This window comes from Lepisma saccharinum, chromosome 1 (assembly GCF_977018435.1).
Source record: "Lepisma saccharinum chromosome 1, izLepSacc3.1, whole genome shotgun sequence".
In the NCBI taxonomy this organism is placed as follows: domain Eukaryota; kingdom Metazoa; phylum Arthropoda; class Insecta; order Zygentoma; family Lepismatidae; genus Lepisma; species Lepisma saccharinum.
In genome coordinates, this window is record NC_139229.1 from 213,978,045 (window position 1) to 214,001,875 (window position 23,831).

Sequence of the window (23,831 nt, forward strand, 5' to 3'; positions counted from 1 at the left end):
CAAAAAAAAGTACATTTGTACTTGGTACATAGTCTGAAGGAGACCTTGCTAGAAGGTTGAAACGTTACGTTTAGTTTATGTTTTATAATAAAATAAATTTCTGCCTTGGTCAGCATATTGAGTTTTTCTGAAATTTTGCATTCGTACAGGCTATTTTTACACAAGATAGTCTGATGTTACTTTTTTCAATCTAACTTCTATTATTATTATAATAAACTTATTGTTTTAGTAACTATACTTTCTGTTGTGTACATTTACTTTAGCGTTAACATGTTATATATTTACATTTCTGCAACTTAAAAAATATATCTTGTCATTAAATCATGTGAACTTACAAACGCAAAGCAGAACATGTAAAATACTGCATGGGCATTCGCTTGTTGTGTTCAAATAAATAAATAAAATTGTTGAAAGAACACTCGCGATGAAAGGCCACACTGTATTAATGAATGCGTTCGGCCACCGAGCGGGCAGGTATTCGTCTCGTTCTCGTCTCGAATTGCAAACTGGAATGTTCGTAGCATGCATAAATCTCAGTTCTCTCGTGTTTGGTCTTGTGAGAACTCTTATTTCTCTCCCCCCCTCCCCTCCTTTCACAACGTAGGCGTTCCTGCTTTCGATGTCTGATGGCATGTCCACAATATATCCTGCCGCTTTAGCAAAACGTCCAAATCCACCAATTTACGGGGAAAACTGTTTCGAGGAGTTGCGTAACCAATGATTTCTGCTCCATTTGCACAGGATTTCGGTTTCGGTGGCGGAACCGAAGAAATATTTGCTTCACTGAACTGGTCACTTGGAGGACATGCAACAAGTCTCAGGGTGGGAAAACTTACGCAACTTCCTCTTTACACGCCTGAATATCAAGCAGAGACTTTTAAGAGTGCGTAATACATGGACACGCAGGCTTTTAGTTTTGATGGCATGCAAGGAAGGTTCTTGCAAAGATGAACCCAAAATGTGACTTTAATAGTAACAAAAATATTAAAACGTGTATCTACCACAGGACTTTAAAAATCTAACAAAATGACCTTAAAATCGCAAAAAAAAGTACTCTAAAGTCACTTTAGATATTAAAATTAAAACTTGAATTTCACAAATTACGAAAGAGGTACACATTTGTGAATAATTCGGAATATTGTTAGATTTTCGGCGGTTCACACTACCGAAAGAAAGGGTTCTGATAGGCCTCCTTGGCAAACTGGATAGCGTAACTCTCTACGAAGGCAGAGGTCCCAGGTTAGACCCTGGATATCCAAATACAAACAATACGTTCTCTGGTTCTACCTTAGGAGAAACTGGCTACTATCATGCTTTGCATCGTCACCAGCATCAAGTGTTATTTTTCTTCTGTAAACTTTATTCTCTCGCAATGTTGAACGTTTATTCAAAGTATCTGAACATACACAGATAAACAAGAATGTCCAGAGACGAGCACATAGCAAGACAGGCATGCGGACATTCATCAATCATTATCCAGGATGATATAGGCGATCCCTTCTTTAGAGTTCAGTGTGGGAGTCTCGTGGGCCTTTGCTTTTGAGATACTAACTTTTGTTTCGGTGTTTACTACAGCATACGTTCAGTGCGCAGTGGAACCTTTTTCTGCCGGAACATATGTCGCGATATGCCCAATGCAATTACTCTTAACTGGGGATCGTCATGTGCAGGGGTACACAAAACTAAAAACAATACAGGATCCAGCTCCTTATTCTCAGGAGCCACCTTTTTATTAATAATAAAAATAAAATTAAAAAAATAATATATGCAAAGAAAGCCATGAATTCAACTAATATAAAGCTATACATTTAGAAATGTGACCTTAAAAAATCTAATTTATTAATTAATTCAAGGTTGAATTAAAAGTAATTCATTCTTGCACCGGAGTGGCCTTCCTACAGAAGGCTCTACCGGTAACATCATAAATAACATTGCAATACATTCTAATAAATGGCCGACTTTGCCATATCGCTGCAGATTTTAAAATTTGGCTAGCCACAATCATGTTTATTATACAGATGTAATTTCGGGCGCCCTGTATTTTCCACCAGTGGTCATATGATATGAGGGAATAATGAATACAACAATAATTGATGAATAAAAGGAAATGACCCAATGATGGAGTACATCAAGAAAATAGCTAAAGATGTGAAATGTGAAAGCTACAGAGAAGTGAAGATATTAACACACGACGGAAACAAGTAGAGAAATGCAACAAAGTAAGAACATGATATAAATCAGTTCCACAGTCAGCCTTCGGTAAATACGAAGGTGCCGGAAAGAATGGGAAGATAGAAGACCAGAGAACAACGGAGGATGGGGTAGTAAAATTTTCAACGGGAAAAAGAAACCTCACGGTTGAGAAATTAAGATATGATTCGATTCAATATGTGTCTGCAACAGGTATCGAATCCGAGACGTCTTGATTATAAGGCTAAGCCGTTACCACTACACCGTCGGTAGGCAGGTGATACATGCATAAAAAATAATGTCGGATAATATCAACACGTACTTATCTCGAGAACAGCTTCTATACATGTTGTTTACAAATCCGAAAACCAAAAAAGGTGGAAATAGAGCATTGGCAACATGGAAAGGAATAAAATAAGGATGTTCAAAATAAAGATATATGTAATTTCCATGGAGTCTGAGTGACGCTCGTTCGTTTGCTAAATATTCATGATAGTTCACGAATATTCTCTCAGTTCTCATCAAAGTTTCCTCCATAGATCTTTCAGTAATACCTTCTTCACAATCCTCTGACCCAACGTCGCCGCACGCATTACTTTCTTCAGTTTCACCTAACTAATTGTTGGCAATAGTTCCTCCGTAGCTACGAATTTCGGGATACATGTGCTGAGAATTTCTATGATTTAAGCATTGCATAATATATTTTTATAAAATTTGACACTACCAAAAATTGCCAATTTATAGTGTCTTACATACGACATCAAATCTTACACAAAATATAAAAATGCATAAAAAGAAGAGAAGACATTAATAATGATGATAAAATCACGATGAAAATTTACAAACCATGAAAAGTGAAAAAAGATGTTTACACAAAGTTCCATTTTAATATCTTTGGCGTGTGTTTAAATATTGGTTGCATTTATGTTTTGTACGTTCTTTCTATAGAAATAATATTTTTAAGGACACATACAATCGCTCCCCACATCAAATAATTAAGTTCTTGAGAATGTGTCTTGTACGTACGTATATTGCAATAGTCACATGTAAGACGTAATTGGTTCTTGGTGATAAAGTCCAACCACTATCCAGGTACATATATAGAAATACATTTAGGCGGGGAGGGGGGTCCGGACCAAGTGTCTCACATGTAATAATAATAATATAAAGTACAGTAATAAGTTTTGTTATTGTTATATTTATTTTTGTCTCTTTCATTGTTGATGATTTCAGTGTATAATGGACACCTGTTGCATCTATTTTTTTTTAAAATAAATAAGTAATGTTTATTATCATTTATATTAATAAGATTAAAATAATAATGCTATTTAAATAGGTACATTAAATAGAAAAATTAATAATTATTATTATTGTAGTTATTACATGAACTGATAAAGAAGACATGTATTCTTTATTCGGCTTATTTGTAGTTAACTAATATTTGTATAAATATACCTGTCCTAAGAAGGAAAATATTTTTCTTATTTATTTTTGGCCAAGGTGAGTCTTTCGGGGGGGGGGGGGGGTTGTCCTTTCCCTTACCTGCTGGTTGGTTCTCCTGGTTCTCGTTGGAGTCGCTGGCGTTGTCCGTCTGGGAGCCCGTCTGTCTGCTCATCTCCGCCACCAGCTGCTTGGCCGTGGTGGGGGAGAGCTTGAGGGAGCCGCATCGGTGGAGAGAGGAGGACAACCGCTTCGTCCCGAAGAGCCGGAGGGAGTGGCGCCTCTCCAGACGTCCTGGGAACGACGACCTCTTCGCCCGAGCGTACATCACCTTGTCGTTCGGGTTGCCTGAAGAGAAAGCATAACGTTATTAACAAATTGAATACTTTATTCCCTTATACATCGAAAGTAATATTTTTGTAATGTATGTGGTGTTTTCATGTACTCATTCTAACAGTTCAGGCGACCTGACCTGTCTTTTCAAGATACACGCACGCCAGGGTGGTGTAGAATATCACCTTATCCAGCCTGACAATTGTATGTGTACTGTTGTTAAAAGCAAAACAGTTGAAGTTCTAATAGGAAGTACACATGTAATCATCATGTAAGTTAAAGAAGATTTAAAGATGATTTGATGTACTATTTACTTTCGGTACAGAAAGATGTGCATGGGTGGGAGCGCGTGCGTGCACACACACACACCCTACATCTATACACAGATATATGTTAGATTATATGGGTATAATTATTTAATTAGGGTGTTTATAAAGGATTTTACAGCTTCACATGCTGTGACATATACATAATAACATGTGATACGTAATAATAACGACCTAATTGAGATGTATACACATGCTGTGATTTATGTAAGAGACTAACTGAAAACTTTTTTTTTTTGGTCCAGGCCGCATGAACATGTGCACCTTGGGCGTCACGTACAACATCGAATGTATTCCAGCTCTATTCATACTTGACCCAGCAGCATCTTCCCCTCCCCCTCTGTCAACAGAGGCAATTGCTTAGGTTATTCTGGTGTTTAAGTAGTTCACATGAGTTTGGTACAGTTGGTCTATGACATAACCTCATAAAGAAGTCTAGGTGTGTGATGTTAGAAAACATAGGAGGTTGGAATGGGCCATCTCGAATCCAAGAGCTGTAAAAGTTTGAGTAATTTTCAAATTATGGAACTCCTGTCACCTGGAACTGGAAGCCTTTTGAATAATGTGTTACAGTACTTGGACAACATTAGGAGATTATATGGCAATTAACATCCATATTATTAAACTTTGAAGCTGTCAAATATCTTTACAGACACCCTATATCAGTAATTCTCTTACCTTAAAATATACAAGGTGGGAAGCCATTTTGTTCTTATTCTAAATCCAGTCATAAAATTAGAAAAAGGTCTTGTAATTAAACTTAACAGTTATATTGGATTAATCAAAACCGTGACAATGGACCTGATGGTTATGTGGCAACACAACTACAGAAGCCAAACCTCATAGATACGAAAACAGCCGTAACATAGGTTTGCTATAAAATAAAACTACGTGAATATAATTGTACACTCCAAAGGAACAGGAAGTATGACAAGCATGGTTGGTTTAACATTCTCACTAGGCGTGGCCACTCGCATACAACACGTATGTGCCTCCACGATATCTGTACCCTCGTAAGAATATGCTTTCACACCCTTTCTTTCACACTCAATGTTTACCCTGGTGTTATGGGAGCAATGACTTTGGCTCCCCTGTTGCTGTATCTTTATATACTATGGTGGCCATTTTTGTGGTATCTGAATCAACATAGATAGTTATCTATCACTCAGAATGTAATAACATTGCAGAAACGGAAACACTTTCTCTCATTGTCACTAAGACATTCCAGCAGTTTTTTCCTAAAACCCTTGAACTTTTCTCAAGTATGAACGTTCAACACTACTTGCACTTTTTCAAGGTCAACTGAATAATTTCTCCCCGTACTGTGTGCGAACCCAGCAGAACGAAGCCAGCCAGCAACGCTATACGACAGTTCTCTGCTGAACGGAAGAGTCCTCTTTTGTGCTATTTTGAAGAACATCCAATCCATAGACAGATGACAACGCAAGTCTGGGCCATTTTCTTCCTTCCTGTTCCAATTGGAACAATCTGCTACATTCGAGCCCCATGTGCAACTTTGAACGTTATGGCAAAAAGAAAACAATGTCTCTCACAGGAACGAAGAACGAAGCAAGTTCCTAAACAAGAAAGGGTGTTTGTTCCTGCATGCCCCGCGATTCCACACAATGACGGCAGAAGCGATTCATCGCTCTGAAAATGATATTTTTTTTAACGGCTCAGCGTGTCTCCGTCGTCTCTTTAAGTGGAACAGATGAAGACAACGAAACGTCTCCGGGGGCGAGCGACGGAGAACAAACCGCCAGCTCGGATTGATTGCAGAAAATGAAACCGGGAAATAGTTTCCTCGGCGATGAAAACAAACCGCGTCCATTGATTACTCTCGCCGCAGACACAATGCACACTAGCCGCCCTCCCGGAGGCTGCCTTCAGATCATTCCGCAACTGAGGAGAGAGTCAAAGGCTGGAACGGCATTTGTCTTTCATTTGTATCGGCTGAGATGAAACGAAGTAAGGCAGTAAATCGAACATTACAACGATAAAAAATGAATTATGACATTTTTGACCAGAAAAACTATGGTATCCCTCCCTTCAACGTCTCTAATTTTGGATATTTTGTTCTACATGTAACGGAGTTCACAAGTAGCAAGCAAAAAAAAAAAAAAAGTACTGCAAAACTGCTTAAACTTATGACTTCTTGCTAGGATTTTTATACAATTTTCTTTAAAATTTGAAATTATAACTACATGTAAACATAAGTGAAAATAAGGGGACAAAAGAAAAAGTGAGGCTCTCCACCTCTAGTTTTTAGATTTTTCAACTGTGAAAATTTTTATAAGAAATTGAAAATAAATTACGTTGTTCCCTAGGGCGTTACCAATATTTATGTATTACTTTTGCTCATAAAAACATAAATGCAACGTGCAAAGGGGCATATCAGGCACCCACTTTCAATGTGTGTTATTCAAGACACCCATGCCAGTGACAGAGTACATGATTAACAGAGTAACATTGGTTAGTAATTATAGTATGTTTTGTAATTATTATAATTAAATATAACTGCGCCCGTATAAAACAAAAAAAGCATTAATGAAAAATGAATAGGCTATTTCTTTTGTGAGTTCGATGATAAAATGTGTGTGACACTCATGCAATTATTTTTTCATTACTGATGGTAATTTTTGTAATTATAATAATTAATAAATAACTGCACTTATAAAAATAACAAAAGAAACACTGATTCAATAATAAAATGGTTTCTTGAATTTTATTGATAGAAAATGTAGTACGGGCCTGTGACCACCTCGTCAGGTAAGTAAGTTTCTCGTACGCACGGCGTCGTCGCCTTGTAATCAAGGGGTCCCGGGTTCGATAACCGGTGGAGGCACACAGTGGTTCGGATCCCACTCTAAACTGTAGGTCCAGTCCCGATTAGCCTTACTGTGCATAAAGTGAGCTTAAAACACCAATTCAATAAATCAATAAATAAATCGTACGCTAGGGATAATATAATTTTAAATTCTTACGGCACTCGTGGAAAAATAACTTTATTTTGCAACGTACTAGGCAAACAGTAAACAAATGTAGGCGTAGGTTCCAAAAGAGCTGGGTTCAAGTTCCGGCCCAGGACATAGGACTTTCACTGTGATAGGAACACCCTGATCCAGGTCGGAATTCGAACCTAGAACCTTCTCTTACATGTAATTAATTGTAATCTTCTGACGTAAATACTTGATTCTATATAAAAAAAAGTACCGAAATGCGTAAATATTGTAATAATTTAATTTATTGTAATGTTTATTGGAATACAATACGAGACGCAAGACGCGCGTATATCAGCAAGTTCTAGTGAAGCCTGCCAGATTTCACCTGCTTTATTCTATAAATCGAAACGAATGTCCAGTGAGTAGAGTTGCACAACTAGTCCAAAAGAGAGATTCGATCCACAAACCTCCACAAATAACATCCGCTAGATTCGTCTGTACAGCTTGGTGGGTGACGTCACCGTCTCGGAAGGTCTCCATCTCCCCGTGGACGTAGGCGAGGGCCTCCTCGGTGGACATGAGCATTGTCCTCCCGGAGGCGTCGGCAGGCGGCCCCTGGTGGTGGTGACCGGATGGAGGCAGGCGACGGCGGCTCTCGGGGGTCACCACGAAGTACCCATGGGCTGTCTGGTAAATCTGGAATCAAAAGACACTCAGCATAAGGAATCGATCATAAACACTTTACAAATTAGCACAACTGTAGTCAGAAGAATGTTATGAAACCACTGGAACATACACCAATAGTTGATTGATTGATTGACTTGCTTTATTTTGCTTCACTTTTTGTGCCACTTTTGGCTAATTTGCGAAGATGGCGATGAGTGATGAAATTGATGAATGGCCAGCATTCAAACCCGGGACCCCTGGCGATGTGCTAATCACTCCGCCACGGGGGCCGGCACATGCACCAACAACTTCTCTGCTAATACGTATACTCCTGGCTGGCAGGCAACTAGAATAACGATAAAAATGAAGTGCGTTATACAAAGTGTTCCCCTTAGAGGGATCGAGAAATAATTTGAACTGTAAATAGTGGTTTACTAACACATCTTTATACATATCTTGATGTAGAAACTCTCCGAGTTTAGGAAAATGGTCAATGCAACTCTGTGTGTGCGTCTTGTGTTGCCCTGCAGACATCCAAACAGTTCACATTCTTACCGTCGCGTCACGTGTCTGTTGCTCTACTGAATAGTGCCAGGCTTGTTTCCTCATTACACATTGGCGCGCATGCGCAAGCAGGTGTATTCACTATTGGTGTATAAACTCAGAGAGTTTCTGTATCTTGTAAAATGAAAATCATAACAATATCTTCCTCTGTTTTTAAACGGTGAGCATTTATTTCGATTCCTCTACGCGGAACACACTGTATACTTCTTGCCATGGTTGACATCTGAAAATGTTGCCGCACCTTTCCTCCCTGTCTTAGAATAACCAATTTTAAAAATTTCACCCCCCTCCCCGTTCCATCAGCGCCAACCCCTACCCGTACCTTCAGGGAAACGAAGAAAGTTTGGCAAATCAGAAACATCCTTTCTCTGTCTGTGGTTCCGAATGTAAAGAATTATGGTTGTGGTTTGTGCTGGAAAAGGAGAGGCCGTCACACAATATCACGGAGGATAGATATCGTTCAAGGTAGCACTTCCGTAAACCGTAGAGATGGAACCGATTAAAGGGTCCCTTGTCCGCATCGGCTGATATAGAAGTAATGGTGCATCGGTTTATTGGTAAAATTTGCAGGTAATTATAATGATCAGATATTTTATATACAGTGTGCAACTTTGGCGCTAAATCCTATCATTTTGTTCCCTTTTTATGAATACAGGTATGTATGTATACGCATGTGTTTGTGTGTATATAATTTAAATATCCAGTTTTTTTCCTAAGGAAAAACCTATGTGACAGGTTACACATATAAACTTGTCTCTTGGTAACTCAGTAACAACGCTAAATTTTCCCTAGTTATGCTTAGAATTCAATTGAATAGAAACGCCTAGCTGTCATCAATTATGTTTTCATCGTGTAGGGAGGAGGAGGTTGGAGGGGTAATATCTTTTGCGACAACTTGCGGTTTCAGACTGGATGGCTACGCTTTTAAAAAAATGAAACGTCCATGATTTTCCAGAAACCAAGTAGTTCACTAACTTATTCGCATATTCTATCTACGTGGCGATTTAATATATTTGTAGCCGACAAAAGGTAGTGTTACACTGAAAAGTAAACAATGACTAAATACAGTCCTTCTACGTAGGGTTCACATCTAAATCAGAAAACTCAACAAGGTTATTTACTACATTCGTATCAGAGACACGCATATAACCACAAATATTCTGAAACCAAAATTGTACATTATAAATGTAGAGAAACTTTGCATTATCCAGCGCAACATATTAGTAATTATTTGCAAAAAAATCTCAGAAAGCCTCCCCAATGGCGTTGTGGTAACGTTGTCACTTACAGTCAAGGGGTCCCGAGTTCATGGCAAAGTGGTTCGGATCCCATTTTAAACTGTTGGTATAATCCCGATTAGCCTAAATAAAAAAAAATCGCTAAATTACATTCGAATTAGATAGCGTTATTAAAAAAAAGAGTAATGTCTACTTTAAAACTCATTTTTGTGCAATTGAAAATAGTGATAAGCTATTCGTATTAATGATAGGCATTTTCGATATACGTATTAGGAGTATTTATTTTTCAATAAAAGTATTGAACATTGAAGAATAGTATTGTACAAAAAACAATGACGTTGCTAGCTACGTGGGAGAAGAAGGTGCCGAAACACCAGAGATAGTCGGGACATCGATACCAATGCTTCTCTATGCGGATGATCTCGTTTTAATATCAAACGAAGTACAGGGGTTACAGCGGGGATTGGACAGACTGAAGCAATATTGCACAACATGGAAGTTGAAGGTAAATACACGAAAAACTAAAATAATGGTGTTTAAGAAGGGTTATGTTTTCGCAGCAAAGGAGCGGTGGGCCTATAGGGATTCCGAGCTTGAAAGGGTGAAACGTTTCACCTATCTAGGCATCACGCTGAGTATGGCAGGGGATTGGACAAAGCACATCGAAGGGAGGAAGGGAAAAGCTTGTTATGGGCTGGGCAAGGTAGAGCGACTGCAACGGAAAGTCCCTACAGTCAGTGTGAGATTGCTGGACCAAATTTATGAAGCAACGGTGAAAGCAACCCTATTTTACGGCGCGGAACTATGGGGGAGGGTAGGGGGGGGCGAGTAGCAAATCAGATACAAGCGCGGTTTTTAAAACAAATACTGGGAACCAGCACGAGTGCAAGCACGTGTGGCATCCTGAGGGATATGGGAAAACATGGGGAGGATGTCGAAGCGAGGATGAGATGCTTCAAGTACTGGGTGAAGCTGGAACAAGGGGCTGGAGAGTCACTGAAAGAACAGTGTCTGCGAGTTCAGATTGGGGAAGGGTTCGCACGCCACTGGGCAAGTGGAATTAGGGACGACTTGTACAGAATGGGTCTGGGGGAACTGTGGGAAGATGTGAGGGGCGGGAGGTGCGAAACTGGGATGTTGCAAATTATAAGGGAAAGGTTGGTGGACAGTAGCAGGCAAGACATCATGGCAGAATGTAGGGAGAAGGTAACGCTCGCCGCCGCACAACCGCCTGGGGTGTGGATGGAATGGGGAGAAAACGATACATTGATACGTGTACGTACCAGCAAAGACGTGGATTCGCCTGGTTCCTGCTAGGGAGATGGAGGCAACACAAACTCAAGGGGCCGGACGGTCGTGCCATCTGCAGGTTATGCGGCGAAGAGGAGACGAGGGCTTACATCCTACATGAGTGTGTTTGGTCGGCACCCCTCAGACAACGCAAATTGGGGGACAGTGCAAGGGACAGCAGACTGTATGTAGGGAGGAGAGGAGTGATATAACGAATGCAAACATCAAAGCCCTGGGCTCCTATTTACATGCAGTTTGGAGGGAGCGCAGGAAAATACTGCAAGGAGCCAGTGAAAGTGAAGGGTAAGGAACAGCAGTGGCTCAGGCATAGGTGGAGCGTGTAGTTAAAGGCCTGCACAAGACCTGGAGCAGACCCGTTCGCGAGACATCGCTCCTGAAATGCCATGCAACCTGCGCAACAACCTCGCTTGAGCAGCTTGTATGCCCACCTGCACAGATCGTTCCTGGCAGGCATTGTAGACCCGCCGGGTACCCGCAGTTTTACGATACCTAGTAGGTCTCAGTTCGTTCTTTCCATCAACTGCAGACCCCTCCCTCTGCATGACGTAGTTGCTTCGAGTAGAAACTGCACCTGGCCCACACCGTTCTGCAGTGTTGCCAACTGCAATAGATTTTCACTACTTAAAAAAGGGAACTCGAAGCTTCGTAAGCCACATCACCAATGAAATGAGATTTACGAATGTTGCTACCCCCCCCCCCACACACACACATTGAAATAGGTTTTCCGTGGCACAGGATCCATAAGTATATGTCGTAAACAACCAATATACGTATATATAGTGATATAGGACAGGACTGAAACATGTCACGTCCGACGCTGAGGTCGCGAGTCGAACAACACACTGTTCTACTGCGAACACCAGGGCCGTAGCCAGCCAGGGCCATTGCCGTTACCCTCGTTTGGGGGGTAGGGCCAAGTACTTGGATAAACGTGCCAACAAGAACAATCACAATAATAGTAATAAAGTAGCATGAAAGGCATTATAATCCTCATAAATCACGCAAAAAGGGGGTAGAAGTCGGTTCTCACGCGCATTTGTGTTGAAACAGAGGATTAGAAATATTTTTTTTTCAACACGTCAATTTCACATTAGCTAATAATGGAAAACAAGCACACAAACTGTTTTTGAAAGAAAGAAAGTGCATGATAAATGCATTCCGAATGTACAGACATATGGCATGTAAAATTTCCATCTACAATATTTTCTTTTCACATGGAGCGACGTATTACATAGTCAATTCATCCAACTCGTAACAAACCAACATTAATAGCAAATAATATCACGGGCCGCCATAGCATTCTCTGTTTTAAAACTTTTCTCACTTAGATCGTTCGGCGCTCAGGGCCGACTCCCGCTACCCCTTTGCTACGGCATTGAACTTGATGAGACTGGATAATATTTTATAATATATTTCTACTTTCATAAAATTTGAAATCAAGGGGTTGCAATTACCCCTCCATTCCCCCTCTGCAGGTGCCCTTGGCCGTCTGGAAGGAAAATGCAAGAAAAATATGAAAATTAATTCCATCTTGAGTACCCTTTAGCCCTGCTACTCTTAAATTCTGCTAGTCTGTTTTTTCTTGTACTTTAATGTTTGACCCCCACCCTGACCCTTCCGCTAGACTTAATTTCCGTCCAAGCTTGTGAGCAATGCACAGCGCCTGGAAGACGAAGAACCCGGGTAAAGACTCAAGTCGACTCGTTGCCGTGGGCAGGCTAGCCGGTATACCTGTCCTCACGGGCAAGCGGGCAGTGGGTAGGTAAAATGCAGACTATGCTGGCCTCTACGTGTAGTGCAGTGTTGTGAAGGTAGTGATAATGAACAATCTCAAATGTTAGAAGAGGACCACATTGCCATTTATATATGTACACATGTAATTCTTTTCCAAATGTTTCTGTTCATAAATGTTTCTGAATGTATGGTAAATGGGGTGTATGTTTAAGTTATATAACAATATTGTAGGATACGCACAGCTGAAGGACTCGTATCAATATCAATAAATATCAAATATATATAAAAAAGGCAGCCTGCTCAAAGTGTGTGAAAACGAGGCAATCCACCATTTAAGAAAAAAAAATCACAAAACATCCCCACCACTAAGATAATTTGCATAGACACTTAATCTGTTGTCTTTCACTGCACCCCTCGTCCATGTCTTCACGCTAGAATTTCACTATTAGAGTTATATTAAGTCTTTTAGAAATATCACTGGAGGCAAGTGCCTCCTCTGGCCCCTTCTGCGGGCGCCCTTGATGGTGAAGGTACTTGTATGTGTTCATACCCATTCCCGACAATTTCCTTTCATTTCTGGAATTTTACATTACATGCGTGCATGTTGAAGGACAACTTCGACACAGCTATCTATTTTGTGCGTATGGAGCTGCAAAACGTTAAAAACCCACCTTTCTGTCAGCCATGAGCTTCGCCAAAGCATTGTACACGACTTCCTCCGAAGGCCTCTGGATGTCCGGGAAGGTCTGCTGCAGCGCCGTCCGGATGGACTCCACGACGGCCGCTTGTCCAGATGACGTCAGCTCTAGGATGACCCAGCAAAGCGCCTCTGGTAGAGGTGTGAACTGGCCTTGGGGCAAGGGCTGCACTATGCAGTCGTCGATGTCACCTGAAATGAGGAACAAGCTCTTCTTAGTGTATTGTAATTGAATACTTATACCTGACACAGCAGATAATATTTATTTTTATTTGTTTGATTGTACGAGTTTTGCGGGTTAAGTTGTAGAGCAGAGATAGACTGAACTTCGCTCATGAATAAAGAATTCCTAACTATAATAACCAGAATAAATACTTTGATTGATTGATTTGTTTTTTTTTTACTTCGCCTTCCTTCCACTTTTGGTTAATCACGAAGATGAGGGATGATATGATGGAACTGATGAAGGAACACTCACAAAGAACAAGCATGCCCAAGCCGGGATTCGAACCCGGGACCTTTGGCGTTCGTAGCGCGCTGTGATAACCAATCCACCACGGAGGCCGGGAAGAATAAATACTTTTCAGATTAGATCATTATGTGGCAGTTAACTTTGAATCAATCGCTGAGTAGCCTGGAAGTCAGACAATCCCAAGCATATTGAACTCAACAATCAAGATCTACGTATATTGTCTGTAGTATACCAACATTTTTCTCTTTAATGTTTACTGTGAGATGTAATACTAGTAAAAGATTGGTCGAATGATCTGTTTTATTTTACTTCCCCCTTTCCACCACCGTTGGCTACTCTCGACGATGAGGATGAAAGGTGATATGCTGAAATACAACACACACATGGACAGAACTCAACACAACAGAGTTGTGCGGGTCCAGACGTCAAAGCCTCGTTAGGCTGCAAAATGCAGTCCAGGAATAACTACATGGAAGAGAGGTTGACGTCTGGTCACCCCTTACACTCCCCGTGTGAGAAAACAAAGGCAATGCTAGCAAAAGGATATTTCCGAAATCATTCCTAATGGATAACCTCCAAAGGTATGCAATACGCCAGTGTGCTGTGCGACTTGCAGTTAGCCATCCTGCAGTCGATACATCTTGTGGTCGTGTGTGTACAGTTGGGAGCTGAGAAGACTGCCAGTGCGGGGTGAGGTTCGGGGGTGAACGGGGAGGTAGTGTGGGGAGGGAAGCTTCGACTTGGTGTTCAATTTTTCAGTGTTGCCAGACATGCAGAAGTCCCTGTAGGAAAGGGTGAGAAGGGTGAAAATCTGATAATGGAATCGGGACTTACAGTGTGAGGTGCAGTCTGGCGTTCGAAAAAGTTCGGAACCATTCTTGAATCTCCACGGATGATGTCAGCCACGGGACATCTCAAAAACCAGCAACGGCATAGGAATTCACACTTCTTCCGTGTTTTCCGAAATGAATTTGTTTTAAAAATCGGATGAATGTTCGGGCGTGTGTGTATCAGTAAATGTATACCTATGTATAGAGCATACTATATCTAGTAAACTGGGTCGCTGAAGGTTAACTATCAATAGAATTAACATGCAACGAAAAGAGGGAAAGCCGACTCGGGGGTTGAGCAAAGGTTTATTCAGATTTTTTTTTATTTGAGGGGTGTAAGTTTGTGTTTATGTGTGTGAAAAGGTATACTTAGAGCCAAAATGACCATAAATTTGTCCTTTTATAAAAATTGTGTGGGGTGTTAGCATGGACGTCCTCAGGATTCTTTCCAGGAAGGGGCAAGCAAGGTATTTTTTTCCAGGGAGGGGCAAAGGACAGATATTTTCATCTAAAATAGTGATTCCTCAAAAAACACTGTTTCAGTCTGAAATTATCATGTTTCTTCAACGAATTTATAATAATTAACATAAATTACTGTGATTGAAATGAAATTATGTGTGAATTATATAATTTTTATGTACACATTCATTTTCCAGGGGGGCCGTGGCCTACTCATGCGCCCCCCTTGCGGACGCCCATGGGTGTTAGGGCGTAGTTGGTGGATAAATCAATGGGGCCGGGACATTACAACTTCATGTTCCATAATCTGAAAGTTGCAGAAAAGCGATGCTACATACCAAAATGTAAATACAAACGAGGGAAAAATGTACTACCCGGCATAAGTTAAAATTAATTGATCCATGTCCAGGAAAGAAGCATTAACAAGAAGACGCTAGGAAATACACAAAAAGCACGCACACACCCTTACTTTCTTAGTCACGTTGGAAGCAGATTGCTTTGATTTGTGAAGTTTTATTCCATTATTAGTATTGCTTTCACTTGTCACTATGTATTATGTTCCATTCATTTGCAATGAGTTTTCGTACCATGCCTTTTTTATTTATGTCGCTGCCACCCTGAAGGGAAGACGAGCTGGCTGCACACGGCGACAACAGGCAGGTCAGTTTCGCATTCCTCAGCCTTGCAGTCTTCTCAGCTCCCAACTGTACATACTTGTTTTTTTTTTCTTTTTGACCACAACTCTACACATTACAAACTTTTCATAAAGACACGAGCACTAGCGCATAATGTTTTGCGAAACTTTGAAACAGAGAACACGTAAGGACACCTTATTTCAGGGACCCTTTTTTTTTTTTTTTTTTTTTTTTCCCCATATGTAGGTCCCAGTACATACGTTTGACTTTCATAAGAAGCACGCCCTAAACACTTCTAGCAGATCTTACACACCTTTGCATCTGTGCTGTCACCTGAAATGCTTGATGGTTAACTAATTCACACACATTTTACACAGTGTTTTTGAAAATTATCCACTATTTGAGGAAACACCAGAATTAGATTAAAATTATACAAGGGCATTATTTCATAATTTTCTGTTGGATTTTGGATGATTTTTTCCCCCGGGGAAACCAAGGAAACCCCAGAGTCGATTTAGTTCTGCGATGTAAAGATGTGTATTCTAACGCAGTTTCCCAAAATGACGAATCTATCAACACACAAACGCACATACACTATAGACGAATAATCTTATGCACGAATTCAATGCATTAATTGGATGTATGAGACATGTTATTTACTTAAACCCGAAGGACTCATTGTCCGTAGGCAAAACTAGGCACCTGGATATCCGTACGGTGGGAGTTCAGTTATACCTTCACGTTTCACCAAAATTAGACAAATAGGTAGATCCGTCAGCTAACCAGACTCTGTAATGACAGAAGCTGAGAAGAAGTAAATCTGAAAATAGACTGTGTTGGTATAGATTGTGTTTTGTCATCGAAATTGTTCTTGATGAAGTTTTGTGGTACGAAAGAGCATGACATCCAATTAATTATAAATATGTGAGAAAAGCTCAATAACGGAATATAATGCAAGTTCAGCGACTTGCCTACTGAGTTCTAATAAACATGTGTCACATCACAATAAAAGGAAGGAATAAATTAACAGTACTAATGAAACAATCAAAGCAATATACAAATTGTAGAAAACAAGAAATAGTCTGGAAGATTGTCTAGTAACAAAATACATTCATAAGGCTCTAAACTTTAACTATATTTAGCGCGCCATCTATGTTGCACAACATCAACTTTAGTCGCACATGTGGGCTACAGAGCGAGCACTGAAAGGAGAGTGAGCAAGGCAAGAGGCTTCGTCGATCGCGTTCGCGCAGTGTGACATTGCTGCATAAGGGCATGCAAGTTGCTCAAACCTGATGGGATTTAAATCTAGAACCTTCGGGAGGGAGTGAGACTGGGAGTCGAATCCGCAACAGATTTGGCCACCGAAGCTCCTTACACAACAGTATGCTATAAAATATAATAATAATAGCAAGGGTTCGGAAGTTGATGACAAATCATCATCTTTTTCTGAGACTTGAAAATAATGACAAACCTGATATCAGTCCGTTTCCCTTTAGTTAGGAGCAGAAAACATTATTTTTATTTTGCATTTGCTCCCTTTTAGGTCATTTTTCTTGTTGTTTTTTTTTGCAGTTTTTATTGCTTTTTTCTTCATTTTTGAGGCTTTTTCTTATCCCTTGTTGTTTCGTGAATTTTAAATGCTCTTGCTAGCATAACTTACATATTTAAATTTCCTGACATGGTCCTTCTAGCAAGTTCGCCATTAATCGAAAATACGGTAGATGGAAAAGTTCAATTTTATTTTTAACTGAAATGTTTGGCAATGCATTAAATAATTTATTGTGGTAAATTAATTCTTCCTCCAGCAAACTTAAAATACTTTGTGTGAAGCATACTTTGAGGTTCCCTAGGTGGCCTCTATTATCGCTTTAATCTGTGGTTTTAAATTAAATTAGTCGAACAATATATATTAAAAATATATAATCTGGAGTACGCGAAACACTGGCCGAGTACTGTATCGCGGAAAGTCCACTCAGAAAGAAGATGAATTACTTGTACAGAAAAACGTTGCGGTGTATTTTATGTAACCTTGAAGTAAAAATAAAGAAAACTACATTAGCACTTAATTGCTTTTCTCTTTGCTTCAGTAGTTTAAACCACCAAAGAACGGGTTTTATCGAATTATTCAACTACTCTTGAAATTTATGAAAAAATCAAGCTTTCATTTTCAGAGCGAATATTATCTTTAGGTCATTTTTTTGTAAAAAAAAATTACGTACTATAATCTGTATCAACAGACTTACAGTTATCTAAATTAAAAACTTACTATTGTCATCGTTCTATGTTTAAACAATCTTAAGGTCATTCTACAGGCCATTTTTTGGCAATTTTTAGGTCATCAACTTCCGAGCCATAATCATAGCTAAAAAAAAAATTGCCGTGAGCTGATAATATTCAAAACAGCATGTTAAGTTTTATTACGTACCTCGTACATATATTTCAGGCTCTATCATCCCTTATGAGTACGGGCGTTGTCTTGGAGAAAGACAGGGTAGGAAGACTTGCTCACATTACGAACGGCTATGATAAGAAGTCCGAGATCTGTTAACCGACTGAAAGAAATCTGACAAGCCACAAAAACAAAAGTCCCGTTACAGGAAGACGTAAACGAGTGCTGGAAGCGTGTGCAAAATAAATTATGCAGAATGTACTAATGCATTTTACACAACGCCGCCGCCATTTCCGGAATGTCTTCGAAATCAAAGGACGAGTCCGCAGCAAAAATAAACATAAATGAAACGGATGAGAAAATATGCTACGTGATTTTCCCTCGTGTTGTAAATGGCAGCATGAATCACATCTAAAGAAGATGACAAAGCTGTATTTTCCGTCAAGTGCTTATTCAACTTCTGCGTGTGTGTTTCGCATTTTTACCAATTGCGTCGATGATATCAACTTTCAGTATCATGATTTATAGTGGTGCACAGACCTAGAATTCAACCCTCTATTGACTTCCTACGTAACTAAGGTGTCATATCTGGCTAATAAGGAGGCTGTTCACAAAAATTGAGAAATGACTGTATGGACACTATTCAGTAAAGAATATACGAGCTTTAACAACACAGATCTAGGAATTAGTTACAAATTAGTTCACGAAAACAGCATCGAGTATTACAAGGTCAATATTATTAGGCAGAAACAACGATAAAAGAGACTGTCCCATTCTCAGATACAACTTTGAATTTAGGTGAAGTGTCCCGTGTGTTCCAGATGCTGACATCTATTGAAGATAAGTTCCAAGTTCCATTCAGTGTTAAACTCACTGATACTCTTGTTTTGTAAACAGGACACGGAGAAGACAGCTGCACTGTCCAACATTCATGCGAAACCGGTTGGAGAAATAACAGCTCCCAGATAAATTGCTAATTCGGACGACAACGACCTCTATAAATGATCAATTCACAGTAACAGAAGTGAACGTATACCGAATGAGACTCCTCCTAAGTCTATTTTTCCTCTTAAAGACCTCTGGGCAACATCTTGGATGCATTAATCAACTCTTCAAGAGACCGCATGAGGCGCTGTCTGCACTGTAATTTCCCCTCCTCACGAATCCGAGCAAGGTAGTCGGTCGGATGATTAAAAGAAGCTGGTTTGTGGGCGTTAGACGCAGAATGCTAACTAGCCAAGATACTGGAATGATCAGCATGCGAAAATCCATCGACCCAGGCGGCTCCCGAAAGAAATAAAGAAGAAAAAAAATGAAATTACTTTATGGCTCGCTTCACGTCTGGATTTACGCGCGCGGAGAAGGGTTCAAGAAACTTCGGCATGATAAGCGCAGGTCGCACATGCACGTCACGTTCGCAGTCGCCTCGGCAGTTTGTTACTTTTGCGCGACAACTTTTGTCAGGCGTATAATGCGCGGAGGTGTTGCGCAGAGCAACTTTTGTCAAGGGTTTCAGTACACGGCGTGGAATATTTATCAAGGACTAATGAAAATTGACGATGAAGTGTTACAAAATTTATGGAGACTGATATTCTGTAAGGAGAGCCACGTGTGAAAGCTTTCAAGGATTAATGGAAACCAAAGTGGGAAGAGATAAGAGCCTATGCTCTCTGAAATGCCATGTGTAAAGCGATCAACGTTTATCAAAAGACTGGAGTGATAATTTTATCAAACTTTAATACAATGAAGAGAGAGACGACAACAGCAGCTCGTGATTGTATGCTGAAAATATTCACATCACCATTTTAAACAAAATAATTGTTGAATGTTGTAGAAGAGCTCGTACAATGTGAAGCTACCTTCTATATTTATACTTACATTTAATTGCATTTGATTATTGACGAAGCTTTACTAGCTTTTGAATACATCTTTCGAAGTGTGTGACAATGCGATTATTGCCTACCCTCTGGAGGAGTTGCAAGCATAACGTGCTACAAACCAGATATCCTATCTAGATTCGAATCTTGGTTAAGATATGGAAGTATAATCGTGTTTGTCCCATTGTCCATTTTATCAGTACCTTATTTGCCTCCCCGACGGTAACGTAGTCACTCTTGTAATCAAGGGGTCCCAAGCTCGATATCTGGTAGAGACGTTGCACAGTGCCACTGTAGGTCCAGTCCCGATTACATAAATGGATTTAAACCAAATTTCAATCAGTTCATCATTCATTCCCATTATTATGATTTACAAACAGATAGAAATAAGTGCAGTGCGAAACTGTCTGATACATATCAAAATTTGTATTATTATGCATGGTGAACTGGCAGCAATGGCCAAGTGTAATAGTCTGTGTATAACAACTATTATGGATTTTGTTTTATGCCTATTATTATATGATAGAATGTAAATCCACCTTGTTATAAGTTCAAATGTATTTATTTATGAAGAGTATGCTGGGCATAAACAGCCACTTGTAAGCTGTAAGTCCAATAAATCTTAGTTGAGTTGAGTTATTTATGAAGTTCCACTCTTGACATGCATATTTCTGTTTATGTCGTGAAGACAAAGACATAACACTGCTACGTAACTTTTTACGCTCGATTTTGCTCTGTTTGATGTTTTTGAAACAAATATGCTTGAAATGCGTCTGCGGTTGAAAAAATTACACGAATATATTTCTTTATCTCATGTACACCTCTTAGAAATCCTATACATTTTTCTTTGTTTAGCACTTCTCTCCTACTTCCCTAGGGACCAGGATGAAAAATAATTTGATGAAAGAGAGAGAGAGAGAGAGAGAGAGAGAGAGAGAGAGAAAGAGTTTTCTTGTCCAGTATTCGCTTTTACGGCTATGAGGTTTCTATGACTGCCAGCCACTAGCAAAGAGACTTGATTAGGATTTTGTTTTGTATTTGTACTTTCCTTATTTTGCGTCGCCACGATGGGAATGAATGATGATTAGAGAGAAAAAAACACTCCTGTCAAGCCTGGGACTCGAACCCGGAACCTTCGGTGACGAGATTGTGAGTCGACGACTGAACGCACTCAACATTCGCGGTGGTGTGCTGTGCTTATTATACCCGTAAATGTCGAATTCTGTTCCAGGCGTTAATTAAAATAACATCCACATCTTAGATTCTGACGAATCTCTTACGTATTCCAATAATTATCTTTGGATAATGTGCTACCCAATCACCATGTTCCCTTTCATGATTCCATGACTCTCCATTTTTGTAGGTCCACTTTATACACAGATAGGATAACCAGGACTGTGCAATGTGCTACTACAGGGTATCGAACCTGGGATCCCTTGATTACAAGGCGTCGACATTACAGTACTTCATAGCGTGGATAAATGATGAAGTGATGAAGTTGGTAATGGAACAAACACAATTATACATCCATGTCTTACCCAGGATTCGAATCTGCTTTCGTAGCACGTTACGCTAACTACTCACCCGAAAGGCGCCGATATTAATACCGTCGCAGAGTTTAAAAGAGGAACTCAAAATATATACCCTGCCCCAGATATCTCTGGAGGAAGGCCACACATAGCGGCAGAGAAGGGAAGGGCGGAGGGGAGATCGAGTGGGCGGGGAGAAGCAGTACACGCTACTGAAGGCTGAAAGTCCCCCACTCCACGCAATTCCGTTCATCTCACGTGTTCATTGGTGGACCCGTCTCGCATCACTACTTGCACAGAGACTTATTTCCGTTCGCCTACTCCAGAGATAATTGGGACAGAGTGTAGTAAAAATTTGTCAAACAATTACAAATGAAAGATTAATGCAGTGGATAGCTTCGCTCTCTGCATTAACTCTTCTAGTATCGAACCCGGAACCCCTTGATTACCAGTCGACATCGCCATTGGGGAGGCAGACTTCATCAACGTCTTTGGATGAGAAGGGTGGTCTACTGACAGGTAGATACACAGCCATGCACCAAAACACAACCGACTCAAAAGCTAACGCATGTACGCAGTCACTGTAGCTTAGCTGTGAAGCCTTCATAACAGGTTATTCCTGCATTCATCTGGCAAAAACAGGACAAGAACTCCAGATAGGTGGTTGCTCCTGGGCTACAAAAGACGAACAGAAGGATGGGGAGGTATGCGGAGGTCGTCAACCGCCAAGAATCAGAGCATCTTCAGAGATTCCAGCCGCGCTCCTGGAAGCCATCCAAGATGCTGGACGCCCAAGAGAGGAGAAGGGGGCGATATATATAAAGAGGCCCACAAGAGGAAGCAACGTTAGACGAAGCCAGTTTCCGTCTTGCAGCTAGCGTAAACTTGATAAGACCGGAATATATGTCCGCATTAGAACTCTTCTGGAATGCCCCGAGGGTTTATTCCAGTTTTCAGAGTCTGTGATGTATCGGCAGAAGAGGCTGGAGGAAAACATCTCCAGAGGAAAGAACTCTGGGGGGACTAAAATTAGCTTATGTTTTAGCTCAATGTACAAGCAATTTATCCGCGACATCTCGCCGCTTGTTCAATGTTTTCTCAGACTTATTTCCTTGTTTTTCCCTTCCGTTCGTCTGGAAGTGGTCTCAAATGCCACGGACTGAAAAAAGAAGAGAAAGACAAGAAAAATACTGCTGCGTTCGCAGATGAAAACCAAAGTTTTCCCAACTCATTTGCTTTACTCACCCCATCCCCCACCCCACGTTACCTTTCCCTTCAAGATGTTCGAAAACCGTACTTTGAAATATGGCCCTAGGACCTAATCTCCTTGCATACCGGCGCCAAGATAAACAAGTTGGAGCTCCGTTACGGGCACGAGGTACAGTTTCACAAAATGTGCATATTCATTCCACTCTGTGATTCCAGTTCTGGCGAAATGTACTTGAATATTGAGACACGACCCCGAAGTTTTGAAGAGAATGTATTTCTGCTCGTGTGGCTATTCAATCAGCTCTTTATAAGCCCATTAGGCGTATTAAGCTATATGAGGCTATTAAAAATGTTACAAAATTTGTTATACTCCTGTCCATTTCTCGCGGAATATGAAACTTTGCTTCTTTAACCTACTGTTTTCACTATTCAAGTTATTTTCTTCACCCTTTCTTATTTCCGTTCATGCTATATTAAGTAACATGTTCCTATAGAAGTAATACAGTGTGATTCAAAAGTCTCTCGACATTTTAATCAAAAAGCATTTTATTGAAAAAAAAATGACAATACCGCTAAGGACTCTAGAATAGAAGACAAACCAAGTACATTTCAAGGTGGTGACCCTGTAAGTCTAGGCATAGCATCCATCTCTCTTGCGTAGACCGTAACACATGCTCCAACATAGCTGGCGTGATCTTACCTGTTGCTGCGGCAATTCGCTGTGTCAGTCAATCTATGATGTTAATCTTTACTTGGTGCACCCTACACTTAATGAAACCTCAGGCAAAAAAGTCTACGGGAGTCAGGTCTGGAGAGCGAGCCACCCAAAGTCTTCGTGAGCCACGGCCGATCCACCTAGGGAAGGTTTCAGCGAGGTAAACCCGAACGATTGTTGCGAAATGAAGTGGCACGGCATCTTGCTGGAAAACAACAGTGTCTTAACATATCCTGAAAACCACTCATTAGCGATATAAGGAAAATGTCAAT

General features: G+C 40.3%; 1 protein-coding gene across 1 annotated transcript in view; it reads right to left on the minus strand.

The window, feature by feature from the left end:
* Positions 1–23,831, minus strand: part of ko (Stork-head domain-containing protein knockout) — a 330,525-nt gene that overhangs the window by 9,456 nt on the left and 297,238 nt on the right. The window contains exons 4-6 of the mRNA XM_083112049.1: positions 13,416–13,633; positions 7,699–7,927; positions 3,733–3,978 (exon numbers count right to left, since the gene is read on the minus strand). Coding sequence (XP_082968175.1) covers positions 3,733–3,978; positions 7,699–7,927; positions 13,416–13,633 — 693 coding nt within the window. The remainder of the gene's footprint in view (positions 1–3,732; positions 3,979–7,698; positions 7,928–13,415; positions 13,634–23,831) is intronic.